Genomic DNA, 27,633 nt, shown 5'->3' on the forward strand with positions numbered 1-27,633 from the left:
GTGTTGCTTGGAGGTAGAGTTGTGGTATTCATTGCTACTGTAGTTGCGTTGGATGAGGGAGTGGTCGAGATATTTGCAAGTGTAGTAGTGTTGCTTGGAGGTAGAGTTGTGGTATTCATTGCTATTGTAGTTGCGTTGGATGAAGGAGTGGTCGAGATATTTGCAACTGTAGTAGTGTTGCTTGGAGGTAGAGTTGTGGTATTCATTGCTACTGTAGTTGCATTGGATGGGGGAGTGGTCGAGATATTTGCAATTGTAGTAGTGTTGCTTGGAGGTAGAGTTGTGGTATTCATTGCTATTGTAGTTGCGTTGGATGAAGGAGTGGTCGAGATATTTGCAATTGTAGTAGTGTTGCTTGGAGGTAGAGTTGTGGTATTCATTGCTATTGTAGTTGCGTTGGATGAAGGAGTGGTCGAGATATTTGCAATTGTAGTAGTGTTGCTTGGAGGTAGAGTTGTGGTATTCATTGCTATTGTAGTTGCATTGGATGGGGGAGTGGTCGAGATATTTGCAATTGTAGTAGTGTTGCTTGGAGGTAGAGTTGTGGCATTCATTGCTACTGTAGTTGCGTTGGATGGGGGAGTGGTCGAGATATTTGCAATTGTAGTAGTGTTGCTTGGAGGTAGAGTTGTGGTATTCATTGCTACTGTAGTTGCATTGGATGGAGGAGTGGTTGAGATATTTGCAATTGTAGTAGTGTTGCTTGGAGGTAGAGTTGTGGTATTCATTGCTACTGTAGTTGCGTTGGATGGGGGAGTGGTCGAGATATTTGCAATTGTAGTAGTGTTGCTTGGAGGTAGAGTTGTGGTATTCATTCCTACTGTAGTTGCATTGGATGCGGGAGTGGCTGTAGTAAGATTACTTGGAGGTAGCGTTGTAGTATTCATTGATACAATAGATTCTGTGGATAATGGACCAGAGTCAGAGGAAGGTGTAATGTAGGTAGCACTGAACAAATGCAAAAAAATATAAGTTGATCCTAAATACCCCTCCCTTTCAACAACCAATCATTTCCTCTTACCTACGCAGGTTATCCCAGGAACACTGGGACTGGTGTCATTGAACCCAGACAGGCACTGGCAGCTGGCAATTCCATTTAGGGAGGTACAGGAGGCATTTACAGAACATGGATTGGCTGTAGCACACGCATTTTGAGCTGTAGGGAGAGAGTAAGGAAAGTCAAAAACATAATACAGATGCATAGTTAGCAATGGACCCTGAGCATTCAGCACCCAGTTAGGGACATGGATGGTCTGAACAGAAAGGGTTCTACGGAGTCTGGAATTGGGTGGTATTGGGGGTGAAGAAGACTATATTATCAGTTTCCAATGGGTCATGTTGGGAAATACAATATGGAGATACAAAATGGAGACTAAAATCTGGGAAGGAAGATAGGCTTTCGGTCCTTTCAAACTCAAAAAGATAGATGGCAACTGCTCTAAGGTCTTCTTCTCTGTTCTTCATACGATCAAAACACATAAGGACTTCATTATCCCATGAACCAAGTTGGCGAATTGTCTGTACCTGTAACACTGAGGGATGCTGGGTCGACAGTATAGTTGGTGCTGCTGTTGAGGGCGGCGGTGAATGACTGCGACACGTTGCTCACTGTCAGATTAGCCGACGGGCTAGTGACTATGGTGAAGCTGACGATGATGCTTCCGTTAGTGAGACTGTTTATGTTGATGCGCATTTGCCCCAAAGCAATAAGGGCCTGCAAGGCAGCCTGCAAGTTTTTTATCAGCTGAACAAAAAAGAGGGAGAGATTATAGACCTGACGCAAACTACACCCATGTGACTTACTTAGTCCAATAGAAGTCTCTTCTACTCACATCTGCAATGAAGCTAGTTGCAAAATTTATGTACGCCGGGCTGCTTGTATTGCTCATATCAGAAGTATATGGAGTATTCAGTATCCTGACTGCCGCAGCAAATACTTGTCCGGCTGTAGGTAGACAAACAGGAGCCTGATGGGTGACTTTTATCATTTGTAAGAGAAAAGTGTTCTATGCAGCCTCTATATGCCTGTTTCACCTGCTATGGTGAGTTTGGCACCAATGCCAAGTATAGTCCCTAATGGTCATAAAGGGCTTATTAGCCTTGAGCTGCTGTTACTAGTGCTGCTTTAAAACAGACCAGTTGTAGTCAGCCCCGAATTTGTGGGCAGGCCCCAAAGGTCTGGGCCGAGGGTGGCAAAGATGGGGGGGCGGCATGATGCACTGGGGACTGGACAGGAGATTTTGACTATTTAAATCTCTCGGTCTATGTAACTAAAGCCATAAGCACTGACAGAGTCCTCTATCAAAAGAAACACAGGATTCCTTTTTGTCTTTTTTGTACACATGTTTTTCAGTGTCAGACTTCCTTGTCTTCCTTTCTTCAGGGCATGGGCAGGAGTCTGCTCAGTTTGGTCCTCTCTCTCCTACTCTCTTCTGCTCCCCCTCCCATTAGAATTTGCTCCCCCTCCCTGCTACCAGCAGCTAGAGCTGCAGCACAGAAGCTACTGAGACCAAGCTAAAATGGCAGTTGCTATCTTAAACAAACAGAGGGAGTTTCTAGGGTTGTTTACTCAGGAATGGTAAAGCTTTCTTGCACTAATATGACTAATCTATTGGCTGTAAAATGCCATAATGCATTTCCTTCTCCTTTAAAATCTGGCCCTGGTTGTAGCACCACTCACCCTTCATTATATGTTACATTATTCTGGGATTTGTAGTCCAGCAACAGCTGTAACGTTTGATTGAGCCGTGCAGTGCAGCAGGCTTTACATCACCTTTAATTAAAGGGGATGTACCTAAATTGGTGAAATTAGGTGCACACATCATGATATTTAGCTGGCACACACACAGCACTGGAATTCTACTCAATAACATTTGTAACTTTAGAGGCAGGAAAGTGACAACTTAATATTGTGATACACCTTAAATTAAGGTACGTCAATGTAGTTTTTGAGTAGAACCCATTTCAATTGATTATTTGTTATTAAATACCATAAGAACCATACCTGTGGTAACACTGTAGGTGGTATCAGCTCTGTTCGGACAAGACAGTTGCTTCACAGTGATGGTATATTGAGTGGAAGGGAGCAGGCTGGGAAATGTGACCACGGAACCTGACGAAGCGCTAAAATTTACAACTGAGTTGCCCTGTAACAGTGTCACGTTGAACTGAGCTCCTGAGGGTCCATTTTTACCAATAGGCATGACCTGGATTTGACCGCTAGACACTTGGACCAACTGAATAGATACAGTTGCTTGTGCTGCAAATAAGAAAGTGACACATTAGAGCTCTATGGCAAGTAGTATTACAACAGACAACATATATTAGTTACTCACCACATGCAGCTATTGTTGTTGTAGCACTACTTATAGTTGTGGTAGTTGTTGTGGATGAGGCTGCAGTAGATGAGGTAGTTGTTGGAGGAGCAGAAGTGGTGCTTGTAGGCTGAGCTGTGGTAGTTGGTGTTGTAGTAGTTGTTGAGGCTGAGGAGGTAGTAGTTGTTGGAACAGCAGAAGTGGTGCTTGTAGGCTTAGCTGTGGTAGTTGGTGTTGTAGTAGTTGTTGAGGCTGAGGAGGCAGTAGTTGTTGGAACAGAAGTGGTGCTTGTAGGCTGAGCTGTAGTAGTTGTTGAGGCTGAGGAGGCAGTAGTTGTCGGAGCAGAAGTGGTGCTTGTAGGCTGAACTGTAGTAGTTGGTGTTGTAGTAGTTGTTGAGGCTGAGGAGGCAGTAGTTGTTGGAAGAGAAGTGGTGCTTGTAGGCTGAGCTGTAGTAGTTGTTGAGGCTGAGGAGGCAGTAGTTGTCGGAGCAGAAGTGGTGCTTGTAGGCTGAGCTGTAGTAGTTGGTGTTGTAGTAGTTGTTGAGGCTGAGGAGGCAGTAGTTGTCGGAGCAGAAGTGGTGCTTGTAGGCTGAGCTGTAGTAGTTGTTGAGGCTGAGGAGGCAGTAGTTGTCGGAGCAGAAGTGGTGCTTGTAGGCTGAGCTGTAGTAGTTGGTGTTGTAGTAGTTGTTGAGGCTGAGGAGGCAGTAGTTGTTGGAAGAGAAGTGGTGCTTGTAGGCTGAGCTGTAGTAGTTGTTGAGGCTGAGGAGGCAGTAGTTGTCGGAGCAGAAGTGGTGCTTGTAGGCTGAGCTGTAGTAGTTGGTGTTGTAGTAGTTGTTGAGGCTGAGGAGGCAGTAGTTGTCGGAGCAGAAGTGGTGCTTGTAGGCTGAACTGTGGTCGTTGGTGTTGTTGTAGTAGTTGTTGTGGCTAAGGAGACAGTAGTTGTTGGAGCAGAAGAAGTGGTGCTTGTAGGCTGAACTGTAGTAGTTGGTGTTGTAGTAGTTGTTGAGGCTGAAGAGGCAGTAGTTGTTGGAGCAGAAGAAGTGGTGCTTGTAGGCTGAGCTGTAGTAGTTGTCGAGGCTGAGGAGGCAGTAGTTGTTGGAGCAGAAGTGGTGCTTGTAGGCTGAACTGTAGTAGTTGGTGTTGTAGTAGTTGTTGAGGCTGAAGAGGCAGTAGTTGTTGGAGCAGAAGAAGTGGTGCTTGTAGGCTGAGCTGTAGTAGTTGGTGTTGTAGTAGTTGTCGAGGCTGAAGAGGCAGTAGTTGTTGGAGCAGAAGTGGTGCTTGTAGGCTGAGCTGTAGTAGTTGTTGAGGCTGAGGAGGCAGTAGTTGTTGGAGCTGAAGTGGTGCTTGTAGGCTGAGCTGTAGTAGTTGGTGTTGTAATAGTTGTTGAGGCTGAGGAGGCAGTAGTTGTTGGAGCAGAAGTGGTGCTTGTAGGCTGAGCTGTAGTAGTTGGTGTTGTAGTAGTTGTTGAGGCTGAGGAGGCAGTAGTTGTTGGAGCAGAAGTGGTGCTTGTAGGCTGAGCTGTAGTAGTTGGTGTTGTAGTAGTTGTCGAGGCTGAGAAGGCAGTAGTTGTTGGAACAGAAGAAGTGGTGCTTGTAGGCTGAGCTGTAGTAGTTGGTGTTGTAGTAGTTGTCGAGGCTGAGGAGGCAGTAGTTGTTGGAACAGAAGAAGTGGTGCTTGTAGGCTGAGCTGTAGTAGCCGGTGTAGTAGTAGTAGTAGTTATGGCTGCCAGTAAAAAAGTTGCAACAAGGTAGGGATGAATGATTGCAAGAGAGTTTGTATGTTAATCCTTTCTTATCATTCTCAATAAACATTACCTGCCAAGCTAAAATACAAATGCTGAGCTGCCCCACCCAGCCTGTGGCTACAACCGCCAACATTTACTCCAACTGGGTGGAGTATCTCAGCATCCATGGCTTACAGAGATGTCAACTACCTTCATTTCATCAGGTAAAGATCCAGTTCTGGCATTTGAAGGCTTTTTGCCATTCTACCATTCTAGTATCCCAAGACTGGAATATCATGACTGATCACATGGAGATAGTAACATCTCTGCATTATCCTTGTGAAACTGGAGGAAGGTGTAGTAGCACTGTACCAATATAAAAAATATAAGTTGGTCACTCTTACTGTCAACAACCCATCATTTCCTCTTACCTACGCAGGTGATCCCGGGAACACTGGGACTGGTGTCATTGAACCCAGACAGGCACTGGCAGCTGGCTACTCCATTGATGGAAGTGCAGTTGGCATTTACAGAACATGGGTTTGCTGTAGCACACAAGTTTTGGGCTGTAGGGAGAGAGTAAGGAACAGTCAGAATATAATAAAGACGTATAGTTATCTACTGACCCCGAGTATTCAGCACCCAGTTAGGCACAGGGATGGTCTGAACAGAAAGGGTTCTACAGAGATCTGGAAACTAGTAAAAATGGGTGGGATTGGGGGTGAAGAAGACTATATTATCATTTTCCAATGGGTAATTTTGGGAATAGGACTGTTCTGCCCCCAATAAGGGGTAATTATATCTTAGTTGGGATCAAGTACAGGTACTGTTTTATTATTACAGAGAAAATGGAATCATTTAACCATGAAATAAACCCAATAGGGCTGTTCTGCCCCCAATAAGGGGTAATTATATCTTAGTTGGGATCAAGTACAGGTACTGTTTTATTATTACAGAGAAAAGGGAATCATTTAACCATTAAATAAACCCAATAGGGCTGTTCTGCCCCCAATAAGGGGTAATTATATCTTAGTTGGGATCAAGTACAGGTACTGTTTTATTATTACAGAGAAAAGGGAATCATTTAACCATTAAATAATCCCAATAGGGCTGTTCTGCCCCCAATAAGGGGTAATTATATCTTAGTTGGGATCAAGTACAGGTACTGTTTTATTATTACAGAGAAAAGGGAATCATTTAACCATTAAATAAACCCAATAGGGCTGTTCTGCCCCAATAAGGGGTAATTATATCTTAGTTGGGATCAAGTACAGGTACTGTTTTATTATTACAGAGAAAAGGGAATCATTTAACCATGAAATAAACCCAATAGGGCTGTTCTGCCCCCAATAAGGGGTAATTATATCTTAGTTGGGATCAAGTACAGGTACTGTTTTATTATTACAGAGAAAAAGGAAATCATTTTTAAAAATGTGAATTATTTGAATAAAATGAAGTCTATGGGAGATAGCCTTTCTGTAATTTGGGACTTTCTGGATAATGGGTTTCTGGATAAGGGGTCCAATACCTGTATTATAATTTTCTAAAGGTCATTGTTAGGAAGTACAATATGGAGATGGGGAGTGACTTACTAAAATCTGGCATGGAAGATAGAATTTTGGTCTTTGGCCAAGTTGGCGAATTGTCTGTACCTGTAAAATTGAGGGATGCTGGGTCGACAGTATAGTTGGTGTTGTTGGTGAGGGCGGTGGTGAATGACTGCGACACGTTGCTCACTGTCAGATTCGCCGACGGGCTAGCGACTATGGTAAAGCTGACGATGATGCTTCCGTTAGTGAGACTGTTTATGTTGATAACCAATTGTCCCGAAGCAATCAAGGCTTGGATGTCAGCCGGCAAGCTCTGTATTAGCTGAAAGTCGCAGAAAAGAGGGAGGGATTATTGACCTGGTGCAAACTACACCCATGTGACTACCTTAGCCCAATAGCAGTCTCTTCTACTCACACTTGCAATGAAGCTAGTTGCAAAACTTGTGTACGCCGGGCTGCTTGTATTGCTCATATCAGCCGTAAATGGAATATTCTGTATCTTGACTGCCGCTGCAATTACTTGTCCGGCTGTAGGTAGACAAACAGGAGCCTGATGGGTGACTTTGATCATTTTTTTTTCAATTGCAATTTTTACATGCTATGTGGCATTTACAGTCTCTTATGGACTTAATAATGGATAAATTGATTTTTTTTTTTTTTTTTTTTTAAACCATAAGACCCATACCTGTGGTAACATTGTTGGAGGTATCAGCATTGTTGGGACAAGACAGTTGCTTCACCGTGATGGTATACTGAGTGGCAGGGAGCAGGCTGGGAAATGTGACCGTGGAGCCCGATGTTGTGGCGCTAGAATTTACAACTGAATTGCCCTGTGACAGTGTCACGTTGAACTGAGCTCCAGTTGGTCCATTTTGTGCAACAGGAATGACCTGGATTTGGTCGCTAGACACTTGGACCAGCTGAATAGACACAGTTGCTTGTGCTGCAAATAAACAAAGGACACATTAGAACTCTATGACCAGCAGTGGTACCAACTTGCCACATGTAACATATACTAGTAACTCACCACATGCAGATATTGTTGTTGCAATACTACTTGTAGCTGCGGTTGTTGTTGCAGCACTACTTGTAGTTGTTGTGGATGAGGCTGCAGTAGATGTTGGGGCAGTTGTAGTTGTTGGGACTGTACTGCTAGTGCTTGTAACTTGAGTTGTAGTAGTCGAAGTTGTAGGTAGTGTTGTGGGTGAGAGAGAAGTAGATGTGGGATTAGTTGTGGTCGTTGCCAGACTAGTCATGGTGCTTGTAGATGAAGTCGTAGTCGTGAAAGCTGTGGTGATTGAGGTTACCGGAGACGAACATATGCATTGAGTGCTTTGTGCCTTGCAAATATCTGGAATATAAAAAAACAAGTCAGAAACTCTGAGGTCTTGCATGTAGGGCCTGCTGCTTATACCTGGGCAACACTAAACTCAACGTTCTGACTTGCTACGTTATAGAACCAGTCCTGGGTGACAACCTACTCAAAGTCTATCACAAATAAAATGTGCTGAATTCTAGGTTAAGAAAATCAAGGTCATCATCAGTAATCATAGGGTGCCATATGTAACTTAGCACGGCCCTTTTCTAAAACAGTACCTGTACTTGATCCCAACTAAGATATAATTACCCCTTATTGGGGGCAGAACAGCCCTATTGGGTTTATTTAATGGTTAAATGATTCCCCTTTTCTCTGTAATAATAAAACAGTACCTGTACTTGATCCCAACTAAGATATAATTACCCCTTATTGGGGCAGAACAGCCCTATTGGGTTTATTTAATGGTTAAATGATTCCCTTTTCTCTGTAATAATAAAACAGTACCTGTACTTGATCCCAACTAAGATATAATTACCCCTTATTGGAGGCAGAACAGCCCTATTGGGTTTATTTAATGGTTAAATGATTCCCTTTTCTCTGTAATAATAAAACAGTACCTGTACTTGATCCCAACTAAGATATAATTACCCCTTATTGGGGGCAGAACAGCCCTATTGGGTTTATTTCATGGTCATTCCCTATCTTCCCTATCTTTCCCCATCTTTCCCTATCTTCCTTATCTTCCTTTTCTTCCTAATCTTCCTTATCTTCCCTATCATTCCCTATCTTCTCTATCTTCTCTTATCTTCCCTATCTTTCCCTATCTGTCCTTATCTTCCCTATCTTCCTTATCTTCCCTATCTTCCTTATCTTTCCCTATCTTTCCATATCTTCCCTTATCTTCCCAATCTTTCCCTATCTTTCCTATCTTTCCTTATCTTCCCTATCTTTCCCTATCTTCCCTATATTCCCCATGTTTCCTTATCTTTCCCTATCTTCCCTATCTTTCCTATCTTTCCTTATCTTCCCAATCTTTCCCTATCTTCCCTTATCTTCCCAATCTTTCCCTATCTTTCCTATCTTTCCCAATCTTTCCTTATCTTCCCAATCTTTCCCTATCTTTCCTATCTTCCCTTATCTTCCCAATCTTTCCCTATCTTTCCTTATCTTCCCAATCTTTCCCTATCTTTCCCTATCTTTCCTATCTTCCCTTATCTCCCCAATCTTTCCCTATCTTTCCTTATCTTCCCAATCTTTCCCTACCTTCCCAATCTTTCCCTATCTTTCCTTATCTTCCCAATCTTTCCCTATCTTTTCTGTCTTTCCCTATCTCCCCTTATCTTCCCAATCTTTCCCTATCTTTCCCTATCTTTCCTTATCTTCCCAATCTTTCCCTATCTTCCCTATCTTTCCTTATCTTCCCAATCTTCCCTATCTTTCCTTATCTTCCCAATCTTTCCCTATCTTTCCTATCTTTCCCTATCTTCCCTTATCTTCCCAATCTTTCCTTTCTTTCCTTATCTTGCCAATCTCCCCTTATCTTCCCTATCTTTCCTATCTTTCCTTATCTTCCCAATCTTTCCCTATCTTTCCCTATCTTCCCTTATCTTCCCAATCTTTCCCTATCTTTCCTTATCTTCCCAATTTTTCCCTATCTGTCCTATTTTTTCTTATCTTCCCAATCTTCCCTTATCTTCCCTATCTTTCCTATCTTTCCTATCTTTCCCTATCTTCCCTATCTTTCATTATCTTCCCTATCTTCCTTATCTTCCCTATCTTCCTTATCTTTCCGTATCTTTCCTTATCTTCCCTTATCTTCCCTTATCTTCCCAATCTTTCCCTATCTTTCCCTATCTTCCCTTATCTTCCCAATCTTTCCCTATCTTTCCTATCTTTCCCTATCTTTCCTTATCTTCCCAATCTTTCCCTATCTTTCCTTATCTTCCCAATCTTTCCCTATCTTCCCTTATCTTCCCAATCTTCCCCTATCTTTCCTTATCTTCCCAATCTTTCCCTACCTTCCCAATCTTTCCCTATCTTTCCTTATCTTCCCAATCTTTCCCTATCTTTCCCTATCTTTCCTATCTTCCCTTATCTTCCCAATCTTTCCCTACCTTCCCAATCTTTCCCTATCTTTCCTTATCTTCCCAATCTTTCCCTATCTTTCCTATCTTCCCTATCTTACCTATCTTTCCCTATCTTTCCTTATCTTCCCAATCTTTCCCTATCTTTCCTTATCTTCCCTAACTTTCCCTATCTTCCCTTATCTTCCCAATCTTTCCCTATCTTTCCTTATCTTCCCAATCTTTCTCTACCTTCCCAATCTTTCCATATCTTTCCTTATCTTCCCAATCTTTCCCTCTCTTTCCCTATCTTCCCTTATCTTCCCAACCTTTCCCTTTTTTTCCTTATCTTCCCAATCTTTCCCTATCTTCCCGATCTTCCCCTATCGTTCCTATCTTCCCTATCTTTCCTTATCTTCCCTATCTTTACTTATCTTCCCAATCTTTCCCTATCTTCCCAATTTTTCCCTATCTTTCCTTATCTTCCCAATCTTCCCTATCTTCCCTATCTTTCCTAACTTTCCCTATCTTTAAACAAACAGAACTCTCCTTTATCTAAGCAGCAGCCTTTTTGAGCAGCTCATTATTGGGGGCTTCACTGTGGACTGGTAATTTGTTTTAGCAGCACCTTTAAAGTTCTTTGGGACTAGACACGACAAGAAGTGCTAAAGTGAAACTGGCTGATATATCTATAGATACAGGTATTTCTTAGTTAAAACAATAAGCAAAATGTATGTTCAGCACAAGCCCTATTCATTGAGCTCATGTTGAAAAGGGGCGTATACTGTTCCTTTAACTGTACAAAACTGTAAATATTCAACAATTTACCTATAGCACAAGAATTCATTTTGACAAAGAATAATTGCTGGCGAACTGCCATTATAAAGAGAAGCCACTTTGCATCTCATGATCTACATCATCTGCTCCGTGCTAATATTCCATATCCATCATTTCTTTGTGACATAAAATCTTTAAAAAACCTTCCCCACTATAACCAGATTCATATATCAGCAACATCATTTTAACTGGGTGGCAGAATTATTCAAATTCAAATATTTTCAGGGTTTTTTTTCACAAACAAATGCATAGAAACTCAATATCATCAAAATCTCAATTCCGAGCTTTATTCTGAAACAACTTGAAGTACAAACCCAATCATGTGACATCAAGAAAAAGAACTCAAATGCACCAAAAATCACATTATTCCATTCATTTCAACAAATTGGTACTGTTTAAAAAAACTCAAAAAATGAAATGAAATTTTTTTTTGACCGACAAATTTCAACAACTCAAACTTGAATAAGCAATTTTAGCTTTGATTTTTATTCCACTGAAGTTTCCCCGTTATTATTTTAGATATTACTGAGAAGCAACGGCATCTCACAATATTCCACTATTCTTTCTCAGCATTTTTTTTGTAATGGTTATACTAATAACATGTCTAGTAGATATAACAAACCTACTGATCTATTACATATTTCCTGATAATAAATAATGTGCAAATTGAAAAAAAATAACACAACTTCAATTTGTATCTGATTTTTCAAAGAATAAAACTTGTAAACCAGCCCTTAACTGACTAAATGATGAAGTTCATTCTGAAGGAGCTCTACCCGTATTATGCTTCTTATATATACAGAGGTTCTGCTCCGGTTAAAGAAAAACAAATCATCCAAAAATGTAGAGATTTATCATGCCCTAAGATAGTACTTTTGCCTTTGGTTGGGTTATGAAATGAAATGAATATACACTTACCACAGATGGCAAGCAAAGTGAATAAATAGATCCATCTCCATCGTGCCATGGTTGGTTCTGCTCCTCACACCTTCAGCAGCACCTAACGTTCCTCTGGCATGCCGTTCTGCTATCCACGAGCTTAAAAAGCTGTGAAATAAAGGGGAGAGGCTCCTGGGCCAATCAGCATCCCTTGAATGGGAAACTTTGGCTGAACAGACAAACCTGTTTTGCACTTCGGTTAATTTTGTGAATCATTGACACGAACAAAAAGGCAGTAGAAAGCCCTATAACAACTATCCACCTGCACCTTATGCCCATGTGATCTGCAGTTGGGTTTATGTAAGTGTTTTCTTGTTTATTGTTTTTTTTTTCTAACAGTCAACGTCAATCCACCCAACCTAGAGAAGTCATGGTATTTCTCTCTTTATTGTTTCATTCTGAAGTCTTAAATGTAAAGGGATAATATTGGAACCAAATGATTCGTCACTCAGCTCGGAGGCAAGGACAATCCTACCTTAGTCTTATATTGACTATGGGCATTAATATTCATTTTGTGGGGGTGCCAAAGTGTCTGCATTTGTATCAATATATTCATTTAACTTAATGTGCCGCTGTATTTCATATTACACTTGTAAATCCCTGGTCCAAATCTAGGCAAGATGTTATGGGGCACAAGTAGGAGTCCTGCCAAAGGGGCCCTGTCAAAGAAATGGGCCTAGATAGTCATGAAATAGGCACAGCTTCCAGCAAAATGGGGTTTGGGTGGACTAGACTTGGGATGTAGTGAACCTCCAAAAAAAAGTTTGCGAACCCGTTCGCGAACTTACGCCAAAAAGTGCGAAAGTTCGCGAAATTTGCGAACCCCCATAGACTTCAATGGGAAGGCGAACTTTAAAACCTAGAAAAGCCATTTCTGGCCAGAAATTTTTTAAAGTTGTTGAAAGGGTGCCACGACCTGGACAGTGACATGCAGGAGGGGGATCAAGGGCAAAAATTTCTCTGAAAAATACTTTGTTGACACAGCGTTGCGTAAAAACACAAGCTATTCCTATGTATACGCAAAGGCAGCTGACAGACCTAGCGGAAATACGCAGCGTTTTTTGCTATTTCGCACTATTAGCACCATGGAAACGGGATTTGCTTACGTCACCAGTACTAGGCTGAAAAACGCCATGTGTGGCTTGTGCGGCATTTTTAGGCCGAGAAAAAATGCAGCGGAAAAACGCCTAAGGCGAACCCAAATCGCGAACATCGCGAAAAGTTCGCAAACTTGCGAACACCCGATGTTCGTGCGAATTAGTTCGCCGGCAAACAGTTCACTACATCTCTAGACTAGACACGTAGTGAGGTGGAAGCATGCAACAATTTTTTTTGATGAGCTTCACTTTACGTGTTTTGCAACTTTTTCTGCAAATCTTTGCCCGGTTTCGCAAACAAATCCGACAATGACAAAACGTGGAAATTCGCTGCGAATCCAAGCCTAGCAAAAGATTTTGCTCATCACTAGTGATGAAAAATGAACAGAAACAGATCCGACAGTGGCCTTTCCAATGCTTTCTCATTGTCGCTATACAGCTATACATTGGGCATTTATGTATTTCTAGCAATATCTATTTATATCATTGAAATTAGGGATGCACCGAATTCAGGATTCGGTGCGGTATTCGGCCAGGATTCGGCCTTTTTCGGCAGGGTTCGGATTCAGCTGAATCTGAAGAGTTAAATTTCCACATGGACGGAAGTGAAAACAATTTCGGCAACGTTTACGTCTTCTGGATCCTAATTAGTATATGCTTACTAAGATTCGGATCCAGTATGGTATTTGGCCAAATCCCTTGGGATGGATTTGGGGATTCGGCTGAACCCAAAAAACTGGGTTTGGTGCATCCCTAATTGCAATAAAAGCAGAGCAGGCAGTTTGGATGCACTGAATCAACTATTTCCGGATTCGGCCGAACCCCAAATCCTTCGTAAAAGATTCACCCGAATACTGAACCAAATCCTAATTTGCTTTTGTAAATTAGGATATGGAAGGTTCAAGAGTCCAACGCACGTAACGCCCAGCAAAAAATTTTCAACTTCTGTGTTTATGTGACAAAAAGTCGTGTGATTTTAGGGATTCGGATTCGATTCGGACAAGAGCGTGGATTCGGCCAAATCTGAATCTTGTTGATGAAGGCTGAATCCTGGATTTGGTGCATCCCTTCCAACACTGTCTCTGTCTTTTACCCTTATTTCTCCTTTTCACCTGTCGCCCTACTGTAAGTTCTTGTGAGCAGGGCCCTCCCACACGATTTTTACTCTGTAATCCTTGTTTGTTAAATTATTGTAACACCCCTGTTTGCCATAATATATGATAAAGCAATGTGTAACTTTCTGGGCTATGTAAATAAATGATAGTGACCATTTGGGTTGGGGTGGCAAACTCCCTTGTTGGTTGGTGTCATATAATAGCAAATGGCGCAAAAAGCAAGAAATATCTAATATAATATGAGTCCATAGGATGTATTAATCTTGTTTTTCAAAACAATCTCATCATAAACATTATTTTTGTTTGTTTCAGCCGGGTACTTGCATATTGTTTTGGCAAAACACAGATATGGTCCAGGTGATGCCATAGAGGTGTTATAATCAACAAGTAAAAATAAACACAAGGGGGCTGATTTACTAAGACACGAATTCCGACCGAATTGGAAGAATTCCGATTGGAAAACGAACATGTTGCGACTTTTTCGTATTTTTTGCGATTTTTTTCGGCGCCTTTACGACTTTTCGGAAATTATCGCGATTTTTTCGTTACCAATACGATTTGCGCGAAAAAACGCGAGTTTTTCGTAGCCATTCCGAAAGTTGCGATTTTTTCGTAGCGTTAAAACTTGCGCGAAAAGTTGCGCTTTTTTCGTAGCGTTAAAACTTAAAAGGCGCAACGTTTTGCGCAAGTTTTAACGCTACGAAAAATCGCAACTTTCGGAATGGCTACGAAAAACTCGCGTTTTTCCGCAAAAATCGTATTGGTAACGAAAAAGTCGCGATAATTTTCCGAAAAAATCGCAAAATACCGATCATTACGAAAAAAAACGCAATCGGCCGCATTCGGCCCGTTCGTGAGTAAGTAAATGGGCCCCAAGGTCTGTAAAAAAGCCAGCTGACTCTTATTCCATAGAAAAGCGCACGTGATGAGAAATCTTGGTTTCAGCAAGCAATGTTTTATTATACGGTAAGATTATGGGAAAAGATTTTTTTTTAGTGGTTTTGCTTAGTTTTCGGCGAATCTGCACAGATTCGCTCATTACTAATTGGATGCAGGGAGTGATCTAGACATTCTAAATACCTTCAGTTCCTGCTTATAGTCTCTAGAAACTTGTTATCCAGAAAGCTCCAAATTTTGGGAAGGCCATCTCCCATAGACTCCATTTAAATCGAAAAATTTTAATTTTTAAAAATGACTTCCTTTCTCTCTTTAATAATAACACAGTACCTTGTACTTGATCCCAACTAAGATATAATTACCCCTTATTGGGGCAGAACAGTCCTATTGGGTTTATTTCATGGTTAAATGATTCCCTTTTCTCTGTAATAATAAAACAGTACCTGTACTTGATCCCAACTAAGATATAATTACCCCTTATTGGGGGCAGAACAGCCCTATTGGGTTTATTTCATGGTTAAATGATTCCCTTTTCTTTGTAATAATAAAACAGTACCTGTACTTGATCCCAACTAAGATATAATTACCCCTTATTGGGGGCAGAACAGCCCTATTGGGTTTATTTCATGGTTAAATGATTCCCTTTTCTCTGTAATAATAAAACAGTACCTGTACTTGATCCCAACTAAGATATAATTACCCCTTATTGGGGGCAGAACAGTCCTATTGGGTTTATTTAATGGTTAAATGATTCCCTTTTCTCTGTAATAATAAAACAGTACCTGTACTTGATCCCAACTAAGATATAATTACCCCTTATTGGGGGCAGAACAGCCCTATTGGGTTTATTTAATGGTTAAATGATTCCCTTTTCTCTGTAATAATAAAACAGTACCTGTACTTGATCCCAACTAGGCTCCATGAATCCACATTGGTTGCAAAACAATTAATTAGTTGATGTTTATATAACTTTTAGCAGAGTCTGGTGATTCAAATTACGGAAAGACCCTTTATCCAGAAAAGCCCAGGTCCTGAGCATTGTGGATAATAAATTCTATAGCTGTACTATGTAGTTGTCAAATGTGTGGTAAGGAGCAATTATAGAAATATTGGTAGGTATAGTTGCTCGGCTTGTTTCTACTATTAGACTATAACAATACCTTTGTTAGAGAGGGGAGAGAAAACTTACCTACAGTAGGTAGGGCAGAAGGTTTCTAACTTTAAAAGCAGATGAAATTGTAACAGAGCCGCACACACTAGGTATATGCAGTTTGGGAACGTAACTCATTTATTGTGACCATCTTTGATCAATGATTCGTAGGGGCACACCCTTCGTCAGGAGGTTGTCCCGGCCAGTCTATCCCAGGCCAGTCTATCCCAGTCCAGTCTATCCCAGTCCAGTCTGTCCCAGTCCTGTCTATCCCAGTCCAGTCTGTCCCAGTCCTGTCTATCCCAGTCCTGTCTATCCCAGTCCTGTCTATCCCAGTCCTGTCTATCCCAGTCCTGTCTATCCCAGTCCTGTCTGTCCCAGTCCAGTCTGTCCCAGTCCAGTCTATCCCAGTCCAGTCTGTCCCAGTCCTGTCTATCCCAGTCCTGTCTGTCCCAGTCCTGTCTATCCCAGTCCTGTCTATCCCAGTCCAGTCTATCCCAGTCCAGTCTATCCCAGTCCAGTCTGTCCCAGTCCTGTCTATCCCAGTCCTGTCTATCCCAGTCCTGTCTGTCCCAGTCCAGTCTGTCCCAGTCCTGTCTATCCCAGTCCTGTCTGTCCCAGTCCTGTCTATCCCAGTCCTGTCTATCCCAGTCCAGTCTATCCCAGTCCTGTCTATCCCAGTCCTGTCTATCCCAGTCCTGTCTGTCCCAGTCCTCTCTGTCCCAGTCCTGTCTATCCCAGTCCTGTCTGTCCCAGTCCTGTCTGTCCCAGTCCTGTCTGTCCCAGTCCTCTCTGTCCCAGTCCTGTCTATCCCAGTCCTGTCTGTCCCAGTCCTGTCTGTCCCAGTCCAGTCTATCCCAGTCCTGTCTGTCCCAGTCCTGTCTGTCCCAGTCCTGTCTATCCCAGTCCTGTCTGTCCCAGTCCTGTCTGTCCCAGTCCTGTCTATCCCAGTCCTGTCTGTCCCAGTCCTGTCTGTCCCAGTCCTGTCTATCCCAGTCCTGTCTGTCCCAGTCCTGTCTATCCCAGTCCAGTCTGTCCCAGTCCTGTCTATCCCAGTCCTGTCTGTCCCAGTCCTCTCTGTCCCAGTCCTCTCTGTCCCAGTCCTCTCTGTCCCAGTCCTCTCTGTCCCAGTCCTGTCTATCCCAGTCCTGTCTATCCCAGTCCTGTCTGTCCCAGTCCTGTCTGTCCCAGTCCTGTCTATCCCAGTCCTGTCTGTCCCAGTCCTGTCTATCCCAGTCCAGTCTATCCCAGTCCAGTCTATCCCAGTCCAGTCTATCCCAGTCCTGTCTGTCCCAGTCCTGTCTGTCCCAGTCCAGTCTATCCCAGTCCAGTCTGTCCCAGTCCTGTCTGTCCCTGTCCTGTCTGTCCCAGTCCAGTCTGTCCCAGTCCTGTCTGTCCCAGTCCAGTCTGTCCCAGTCCTGTCTGTCCCAGTCCTGTCTGTCCCAGTCCAGTCTATCCCAGTCCTGTCTATCCCAGTCCTGTCTGTCCCAGTCCAGTCTATCCCAGTCCAGTCTATCCCAGTCCTGCCTGTCCCAGTCCTGTCTGTCCCAGTCCAGTCTATTCCAGTCCTGTATGTCCCAGTCCTGTCTGTCCCAGTCCTGTCTGTCCCAGTCCTCTCTGTCCCAGTCCTGTCTGTCCCAGTCCTGTCTGTCCCAGTCCTGTCTGTCCCAGTCCTGTCTATCCCAGTCCTGTCTGTCCCAGTCCTGTCTGTCCCAGTCCAGTCTATCTCAGTCCTGTCTATCCCAGTCCTGTCTGTCCCAGTCCTGTCTATCCCAGTCCTGTCTGTCCCAGTCCTGTCTGTCCCAGTCCTGTCTATCCCAGTCCTGTCTGTCCCAGTCCTGTCTGTCCCAGTCCAGTCTATCTCAGTCCTGTCTATCCCAGTCCTGTCTGTCCCAGTCCTGTCTGTCCCAGTCCTGTCTATCCCAGTCCTGTCTGTCCCAGTCCTGTCTGTCCCAGTCCTGTCTGTCCCGGTCCTGTCTGTCCCAGTCCTGTCTATCCCAGTCCTGTCTGTCCCAGTCCTGTCTGTCCCGGCCCTGTCTATCCCAGTCCTGTCTGTCCCAGTCCTGTCTATCCCAGTCCTGTCTGATCAGAGGCTGTCAAGGACAGGTTTGCTTGCACGTCCCTACTACATGACAAGGGTGACACATTCTTTGTGCTATTATAAAGAATTTCTCATAATGTATAATAACATAATTGCTCTCTAAACAATGCATAATGTAGATTTTTCACATTTTGGAATAAATGCTAATCGAGCCTCTAGGGCTGATGTAGGTAATAGTCTGAGCGACATGGGGGCTTAAGCTGTTACAAATATAACAATGTACAATGCATGTGTGTCTCTAGAATGTAGGTGCATTTAATGGTGAGTGCCAGCTGTCAGCTTGTCTTCTTCATGTATTCTGCAAATAAGCTTTGCTTGGCTCAGAGCAGTAGTAACTTGCCAAGTAGAAAGGACAAGCCCAAGGAAACGCTTTAGGGCTCTACTGGTTATTATACAGTCCAGCAGGTAACCCAACATAAATATTATTCTGAGGGCTTTTGGCTCATTGGCCCATTGGCCAATCACTATATAATTACTGATGGGCAGGATAAAGTTTTTATAGCGGGGGTGATAAAATACTGCCAGGAATTTTGACCAGGGAAAGGCAAATCATTTAGACTTATTTTATTGTTGGTGTGTTATGTAGGTGTGGATGGATCCATATTAACCAGGAATAAGAGATATATCAGTACAGACCTCAGGAGTACTATTATTATTATTTCTATAATTATGTCTCCGTTGATGATGGATATAAATAAAGATCCAGTTATCATTTTTGTTCCTCAGTAAACTTCCCAAGTGTATTTTATTCCTCTTCAAAAATTATATAATAAATATACATTTTAACTTATAGGGTTATACAAGATATGGCCACCATTATTTTTCTATGGGTGAGAAGTTGCAAACACACCTAAGCCTAACATCACCTTGCAACATGTCAAGTTTCTTTTGGAGTTGCTTAAAGCGCACTGATATAAGTCTTTTATAGGACACTGATATAGGACTCGTATAGGGCACTGATATAGGACTCGTATAGGGCACTGATATAGGACTCGTATAGGGCACTGATATAGGACTCGTATAGGGCACTGATATAGGACTCGTATAGGGCACTGATATAGGACTCGTATAGGGCACTGATATAGGACTCGTATAGGGCACTGATATAGGACTCGTGGAGGGAACTGATATAGGACTCGTATAGGGCACTGATATAGGACTCGTATAGGGCACTGATATAGGACTCGTATAGGACACTGATATAGGACTCGTATAGGACACTGATATAGGACTCGTATAGGGCACTGATATAGGACTCGTATAGGGCACTGATATAGGACTCGTATAGGGCACTGATATAGGACTCGTATAGGGCACTGATGTAGGACTCGTGGAGGGAACTGATGAAGGTTACTGATGTAGGACTTGTGCAGGGAACTGATGAAGGTCACTGATGTAGGACTTGTGCAGGGAACTGATGAAGGTCACTGATGTAGGACTTGTGCAGGGAACTGATGAAGGTCACTGATGTAGGACTTGTGCAGGGAACTGATGTAGGACACTGATGAAAGACTTGTGGAGGGAACTGATGAAGGTCACTGATGTAGGACTTGTGTGTAGGACACTGATGAAGGACTCGTGGAGGGAACTGATGAAGGTCACTGATATAGGACTTGTGCAGGGAACTGATGTAGGACACTGATGAAGGACTCGTGGAGGGAACTGATGAAGGTCACTGATGTAGGACTTGTGCAGGGAACTGATGTAGGACACTGATGAAAGACTCGTGGAGGGAACTGATGAAGGTCACTGATGTAGGACTTGTGCAGGGAACTGATGTAGGACACTGATGAAAGACTCGTGGAGGGAACTGATGAAGGTCACTGATGTAGGACTTGTGCAGGGGACTGATGTAGGTCACTGATGAAGGATTCGTGGAGGTAACTGATGAAGGTCACTGATGTAGGACTTGTGTAGAGAACTGATGTAGGACTTCTGGGTCATCTGGGCTTGATTTTTGGACTTTCTTATATTGTCGAAGGATTCCTGGGTTACGTTTCTGCGTTTCCTGACTAGCATACTCAACAAACCACAGTATTCCTCATCTTGAACCTACCGTAGTCACTTACCTGCCTGGTCCAACTCCTGCTTGTATGGAAATAATTACTTCCAAACTTTCCAGAGACCCCCCTTTCCTAATACAGTTTTGCTCTTTTGTGAATCTCCAGTTCAGCAATGATCTTTTGCCTAATTTCTGTAATTTCCATGGTCACTTCCTGCAATAGAGACACTGTATTAGATCCATAAGAAGCATCCATCAGTGAGTGCTCTGAGTCTTTGTTCCAAGCTGGTATCTAAAAGGGAAAGTGGACCTGTCACTCAGAGAGCTGTCACAAGTCCAGGGGTGGAGAACCAGAGAGGGACCCGTGTCTGATGTTGCAACTCTTCCAATGCTGCCAACCCCCCTCTACTCACGGTGCTTTCTTCTTCTCTGTACCCAACTTTTGGGCATTCAGCTTTCAGCTTTCCCATTCCCTATAACCAAGTAGTAGTCAACTTTGATACCATTTGACGAACCCTTACGTCTCATCACTTGACACCAAGAACATAAACATCTTTTTTTCTGAGCAAAAAAAATGTTTTCCGGCCTTCAAAATGCCAAGTTCAACTCCAAAACATGACAAATTATTTCAGTCAACTTTGTGAATGTCACTGACCTCGCAAAGGCTCTAAATAAACCAATGGGCATCTTGTTGCCTTCATAAACCATATACTCATAAACTATACAAGAACAATTCCCTTACCATGAAAGAGGCCAATATATTTGCTATTATATAAGACCTAACAATGGGGCGCTCTCTGCCTACATTTATATGCATATAATATACAGTTGGGTCATTTCCCTATGGGAACTGTAAATTATATCCTTATAAACGGTGCTTAGTGATGTCATCAGTTATAATTGGAACTTAGTGATGTCATTTCTGTCACATGGCTCACTAAAACTTGTATATTATAATAAATACAGTCCCCCTGTTGTAAAATATGAGTACATTAGAAGTCACCTCTGAGTTCGACCTTGTGCTTTTATATGGTCATGGAACTCCTCAGGGACTTATAATATCCCTATATGTTACAATAGGGGCACTTTATTCACTATATATTATAAGGAACTCCTCGGGGGCTTATAATATCCCTATATGTTACAATAGGGGTACTTTATTCACTATATATTATAAGGAACTCCTCGGGGACTTATAATATCCCTATATGTTACAATAGGGGGTACTTTATTCACTATATATTATAAGGAACTCCTCGGGGACTTATAATATCCCTATATGTTACAATAGGGGGCACTTTATTCACTATATATTATAAGGAACTCCTCGGGGGCTTATAATATCCCTATATGTTACAATAGGGGGTACATTATTCACTATATATTATAAGGAACTCCTCGGGGGCTTATAATATCCCTATATGTTACAATAGGGGGCACTTTATTCACTATATATTATAAGGAACTCCTCGGGGGCTTATAATATCCCTATATGTTACAATAGGGGGTACTTTATTCACTATATATTATAAGGAACTCCTCAGGGCTTATAATATCCCTATATGTTACAATAGGGGGCACTTTATTCACTATATATTATAAGGAACCCCTCGGGGACTTATAATATCCCTATATTTTACAATAGGGGGCACTTTATTCACTATATATTATAAGGAACTCCTCGGGGCTTATAATATCCCTATATGTTACAATAGGGGGTACTTGATTCACTATATATTATAAGGAACCCCTCTGGGACTTATAATATCCCTATATGTTACAATAGGGGGCACTTTATTCACTATATATTATAAGGAACTCCTCAGGGCTTATAATATCCCTATATGTTACAATAGGGGGCACTTTATTCACTATATATGACAATGGACTCGCCAACGCCCCTGTATAGGGGTGGGAAAAGGATCTTGCCACTTCTCCGATGGGAATCATAGTGGATTCAGTATCTTGATACAGTTGTACCACTCTGCCTCAATGAGCCATTGCCTTTGTGCTGCTTCATTTCCCGTTGCCTTATGTTCAGGCACATTTCTGCACCCCAAAAATAAAGGGGGGGGCTCTATGTGGTTACTCTATAAGCTGAATTGCACATTTTGCCTGATGTGCTCTTCCTGTGTTACTTTATTCATATTGCAACTTATGGTAACTTTTATTATTAACTTTTCATCTGTTAATTCACGTTAACTTTTAATATGGCCAATTCTTAGCAACTTTTCAATTGGCTTTCATTTTTTTTCATAGTTTTTGAATTATTTGCCTTCTTCTTCTGACTTTTTCAAGCTTCCAAATGGGGGTCACTGACCCCGCCAGCCCATAAATTTTTGCTCTGTGAGGCCGCAGTCTTGTTGTTATTGTTACTTTTTATTACTTATTTTTGTATTCAGGTCCTCGTCGATAAATATATCAGTCTCTCATTCAAACCGCTCCCTGGTTGCTACGGTAATTTGGACCCTAGCAACCAGATAGCTGCAGAAATTCCAAACTGGAGAGCTGCTGAACAAAGAGCTAAAAAATTCAAAAAGGGAATCATGTTGTTTACACTATCAACTAACTCGGTGCCGAAATACTGTCTCGCTCTGTGGATCTGTTTGTCCTGATGAAGGGCCACATGTGCGCCATCTCTCTTACCTTGGCTTATGCCATTATATGAATGGACTCTTGCAAGGGCGCTGCCTGTAAGTTATCAGCACCAACATGTTTATAAATATTCCTCAAAAGCAATTTGCTTTATGTTCTTACTAAATGCTCTTACAGCCCTCGGGGCATTAGTACATTGTTGGTGAGCAGTGGGTGTCAGCCAGCCTGCTATTTCTGGGTTGCGCTATACTTCACTTGTAATGTAAAGCTTTCAGTGTCGTCAATGACTTTGTTTATTCTGCATTAATTTTCGAGTAAGCATGTTATATTTGTTTGCTCTGCTTATACTGGAATGGTCTGGACTGATAGGAGAAGTAAATGAGCATCATAGGCTAAATAAGGATTTTATAGGCATAGCTAGAGCGGGTGTAGGCACCGGGACTGGAGGGGACCCTGTAGACCAGTGATCCCCAACCAGTGGCTCGGGGGGAACATGTTGCTCCCCAACCCCTTGGGTGTTGCTCTCAGTGCCCCCAAACCAGGGAGTTATTTTTGAATTCCTGACTTGGGGGCAAGTTTTGGTTGAATAAAAACAAGATTTCCTACCAAATAAAGCCCCTGTAAGCTGATAGGGTGCATAGAGGCCCCTAATAGCCAATCACAGCCCTTATTTGGCTCCTTCATGAACTTTTATGGTGCTTGTGTTGCTCCCCAAGTCTTTTTATATTTGACTGTGGCTCACGAGTAAGAAAGGTTGGGGATCCTGCTGTAGGCAAAAGCAATAGCCTCTATATCCTCAGAATAAAGTAGGAAATGGGCAGTACACAAGTAGCCTCTATTTATACAGCACCAGCACCTTGCAGTGATAATATCTGGGTTGATAGGGTTCAATTAAGAAAATTTTATACTACAATGTGTTCTGGGGTATCGTACATGAAGCTGACCCTGCATTTATACTACAATGTGTTCTGGGGTATCATACATGAAGCTGACCCTGCATTTATACTACAATGTGTTCTGGGGTATCATACATGAAGCTGACCCTGTATTTAATGCCTGTTTCATTAAATAATCCACCAATGGCGAAACTTGGAAATTCGCTGCAAAGAATCCGTGCCTGGCGAATTATTTTGCCCATCACTATTATACTGCCATATCTTCAGGGGTATCATACATGAAGCTGACCCTGCATTTATACTACGTGTTGCACTTGGCACTCACCGGTCCCTTCTACCTTCTGTTCCAAACTGAGTGCATCTCCCTTGAGCTACTGCCACCTCCAATCCAGACAGGAGCTCCAAGTTCCCCACAGCCCCCTGCATCGTGGAAATGACGCCAACTGAACTTCAAAAAGTTTCAGCATAATTGCATCTGATTCACATGAAAGTGTGAGCGAACTTGCAATAATCTTAATGCGTCGGCTGCAACAACAAGGGGAATAGGAATTTGTATGAAGATTGATAAGTGTGCATCTTTTTTCTCTCTATTTTTCTCCTTTGTTCTTCCATGGCCGGTCTATATACTCATTCCCATGTGACTTGCAGTGGCATGTGTGCTATTATAAGCTCATTTAGTGCTCTGTTTCCCTTGGCACCAAAGCTGCTCATAATATTGTTTTACACAACACACATTGGCCACAAATAAACATGTTTGGTAAGTACCCGCAACTCCTCATACTACCGGCTGTTTAACTGCCCAACCCTTTCTTTAAAAACGTGATTCTTTATTGATTATAGACTGAGGAGCAGAACTGAAGTCTTTAAGAGAAGAGCTATGGGCACCAGATGGAGAGAAGAAAGGCAGAATGGACTGACTGAAGAAGAGAGAATGGATACGGAGGTGGTGGTGACCAAAACAGATGATGCAGGGCCCACTTTAATCCCATCAGTCTGACTTCATGGTTTTGAAGTGTGGAAGGAAACCTAAGAAAAACATACAAACACCTTGCAACAAGAGTTGCCTTGAGCAGATATAACGGTTATTAATACTAAATCACATGAAGGGACTATGTTGGCAAACAAAATGAGTGATATCTGAACAAGTATCGATTAGGGAGGCAATTGTCTTAGGTCACAATCACAAGTCAGCAGCCACAAAGGGTCATAATGACTGCAAGTGCATTATTCAAGGTGCAATTTGGAACACAATTCACCATGTTTTTACCCAGAACATTGTACATTTACAGTATGTCTAAGGTTTCTGTAACCTGAACCCTGGAATTACCTCCTAATATCCTATGGAGAGATCAGATAGATCTCAACGATGTGCCTTTCCCCTGGCAATAAAGGGAAATGTCGGTGGAAAGGCTTACTCTTTGGTTTTCTGAAGTCGTGCAAAGTTTCCTCCTTCAGGCAACTTTGGGCAACGTCAGAGATGCGTAGACCTTTCCACCGGCGATTCCCTTTGTTGCCATTGGAAAGGCACATCGGAAAGATTAGTCCTCCACGATAGCAGAGATCTATCATTGGCGACTAATCTCTCTGTTGATAGGGTTCAATTAAGAAAATTTTATACTACAATGTGTTCTGGGGTATCATACATGAAGCTGACCCTGTATTTATACTACAATGTGTTCCGGGGTATCATACATGAAGCTGACCCTGTATTTAATGCCTGTTTCATTAAATAATCCACCAATGGCGAAACTTGGAAATTCGCTGCAAAGAATCCGTGCCTGGCGAATTATTTTGCCCATCACTATTATACTGCCATATCTTCAGGGGTATCATATATGAAGCTGACCCTGCATTTATACTACGTGTTGCACTTGGCACTCACCGGTCCCTTCTACCTTCTGTTCCAAACTGAGTGCATCTCCCTTGAGCTACTGCCACCTCCAATCCAGACAGGAGCTCCAAGTTCCCCACAGCCCCCTGCATCGTGGAAATGACGCCAACTGAACTTCAAAAAGTTTCAGCATAATTGCATCTGATTCACATGAAAGTGTGAGCGAACTTGCAATAATCTTAATGCGTCGGCTGCAACAACATGGGGAATAGGAATTTGTATGAAGATTGATAAGTGTGCATCTTTTTTCTCTCTATTTTTCTCCTTTGTTCTTCCATGGCCGGTCTATATACTCATTCCCATGTGACTTGCAGTGGCATGTGTGCTATTATAAGCTCATTTAGTGCTCTGTTTCCCTTGGCACCAAAGCTGCTCATAATATTGTTTTACACAACACACATTGGCCACAAATAAACATGTTTGGTAAGTACCCGCAACTCCTCATACTACCGGCTGTTTAACTGCCCAACCCTTTCTTTAAAAACGTGATTCTTTATTGATTATAGACTGAGGAGCAGAACTGAAGTCTTTAAGAGAAGAGCTATGGGCACCAGATGGAGAGAAGAAAGGCAGAATGGACTGACTTAGAAGAAGAGAGAATGGATACGGAGGTGGTGGTGACCAAAACAGATGATGCAGGGCCCACTTTAATCCCATCAATCTGACTTCATGGTTTTGAAGTGTGGAAGGAAACCTAAGAAAAACATACAAACACCTTGCAACAAGAGTTGCCTTGAGCAGATATAAGGGTTATTAATACTAAATCACATGAAGGGACTATGTTGGCAAACAAAATGAGTGATATCTGAACAAGTACCGATTAGAAAGACAATTGTCTTAGGTCACAATCACAAGTCAGCAGCCACAAAGGGTCATAATGACTGCAAGTGCATTATTCAAGGTGCAATTTGGAACACAATTCACCATGTTTTTACCCAGAACATTGTACATTTACAGTATGTCTAAGGTTTCTGTAACCTGAACCCTGGAATTAGCTCCTAATGTCGTATGGAGAGATCAGTCACCAATGATAGATCTCTGCTACCGCGGGCGTCTAATCTCTCCGATGTGCTTTTCCACTGGCAATAAAGGGAAATGCCGGTGGAAGGTGCAAAGTTTTCTCCTTCAGGCAACTTTGCGCAACTTCAGAAAACCAAAGAGATGCGTAGACCTTTCCACCGCTGATCAGAAAACCTTGCACTACACTGATGAGCCCCAAGAAGGGGGAAACCGGTCTGTAGTTGGGAATCAGCTGATCAGCTATTATCTTGGCTTCTGCTTTAAACCCAGTGGGTGAGCTTTAGCCTATAGGATAAACCCATGTAAATGGGATTTTTCTAAGAGCCTTAAGGAATTTGTTCCCAGAATCCCTTTTGACCTTTCCACCGGCGATTCCCTTTAAAGCCATTGGAAAGGCACATCGGAAAGATTAGTCCCCCACGATAGCAGAGATCTATCATTGGCGACTAATCTCTCTGTGGGACATTACCCTAGATGTTTCCAAGGTCCCATTCATGAACAGATGTACTTGCACATGATTTGATTAGGTGGCAGAATGAACTCCCTGGCGCCAAGCACAACTATACGGAAGTGCAAGAAGCAGCCTTGGATACAAGGACCTAATGAATGGTCAAATTGATCATTTATAAATACAAATTCAGTTTGCAATGGGCAGTTTCATGTTACCATGTTTTTTACCCGTAGTGGAGATTGTTTCTTAGTCATTCCAGTGTTATTGTAGCCTCTGGGGGAATTGTGTCTAATTCAGGTGCCAAAATTGGCCATCGGGCCAATTGTGCCGAAGCCCTTTTCAGTATAAGAACTGCATCATTTCTGGCGCTCGGCTTTCAAAATGCTTTCTGTGGGGGTTTTGCACTTCTGCTGTATCTGTTGGCACAACCCGCGGTGGGAACCCTGGAGCTACCAACACCTTTGAGGTAACAAACTGGCGCCAAACACAACTATATTAAACTGCAGACGGCACCTTTGGAAACCTTTAATGAACAGCATCAATTTGCGTCCATTATTCTGTGACTGCAGTTATGGTCATCAATGAGCCCTGCTGTCTCCCTTTATATTGCTAGCATGCTAGCCTCAATAAGCATTGTACTGGCCACGGCTGCTGCGGGTGTGGCCGGTGGGCTA

The 27,633-nt window shown here is 42.5% G+C and overlaps 1 protein-coding gene across 1 annotated transcript; it reads right to left on the minus strand.

Moving 5' to 3' along the window:
- Window positions 1–5,454: 5,454 nt before the first annotated feature.
- On the minus strand, window positions 5,455–11,800 carry LOC116408577 (cell wall protein DAN4-like). Its single transcript, XM_031896174.1, has 6 exons — window positions 11,724–11,800; window positions 7,615–7,938; window positions 7,273–7,530; window positions 7,003–7,115; window positions 6,690–6,909; window positions 5,455–5,603 (listed from the first exon to the last, which is right to left on the minus strand). Exons 1-6 carry the CDS (start codon window positions 11,770–11,772, stop codon window positions 5,455–5,457), a joined length of 1,113 nt encoding a protein of 370 aa, XP_031752034.1. The 5' UTR covers window positions 11,773–11,800.
- Window positions 11,801–27,633: the final 15,833 nt, after the last annotated feature.

Source organism: Xenopus tropicalis, chromosome 2, assembly GCF_000004195.4.
Source record: "Xenopus tropicalis strain Nigerian chromosome 2, UCB_Xtro_10.0, whole genome shotgun sequence".
Lineage (NCBI taxonomy): Eukaryota > Metazoa > Chordata > Amphibia > Anura > Pipidae > Xenopus > Xenopus tropicalis.

Excerpts from the sequence above, each read along its gene's own strand:
- LOC116408577 (XM_031896174.1), bottom strand. The coding sequence starts at position 11,772 with ATGGCACGATGGAGATGGATCTATTTATTCACTTTGCTTGCCATCTGT. Across the intron at positions 7,939-11,723 it reads CACTTTGCTTGCCATCTGTG|ATATTTGCAAGGCACAAAGC; the intron begins GTAAGTGTATAT and ends TTTATATTCCAG. Across the intron at positions 7,116-7,272 it reads CTCCAACAATGTTACCACAG|CCGGACAAGTAATTGCAGCG; the intron begins GTATGGGTCTTA and ends GTCTACCTACAG.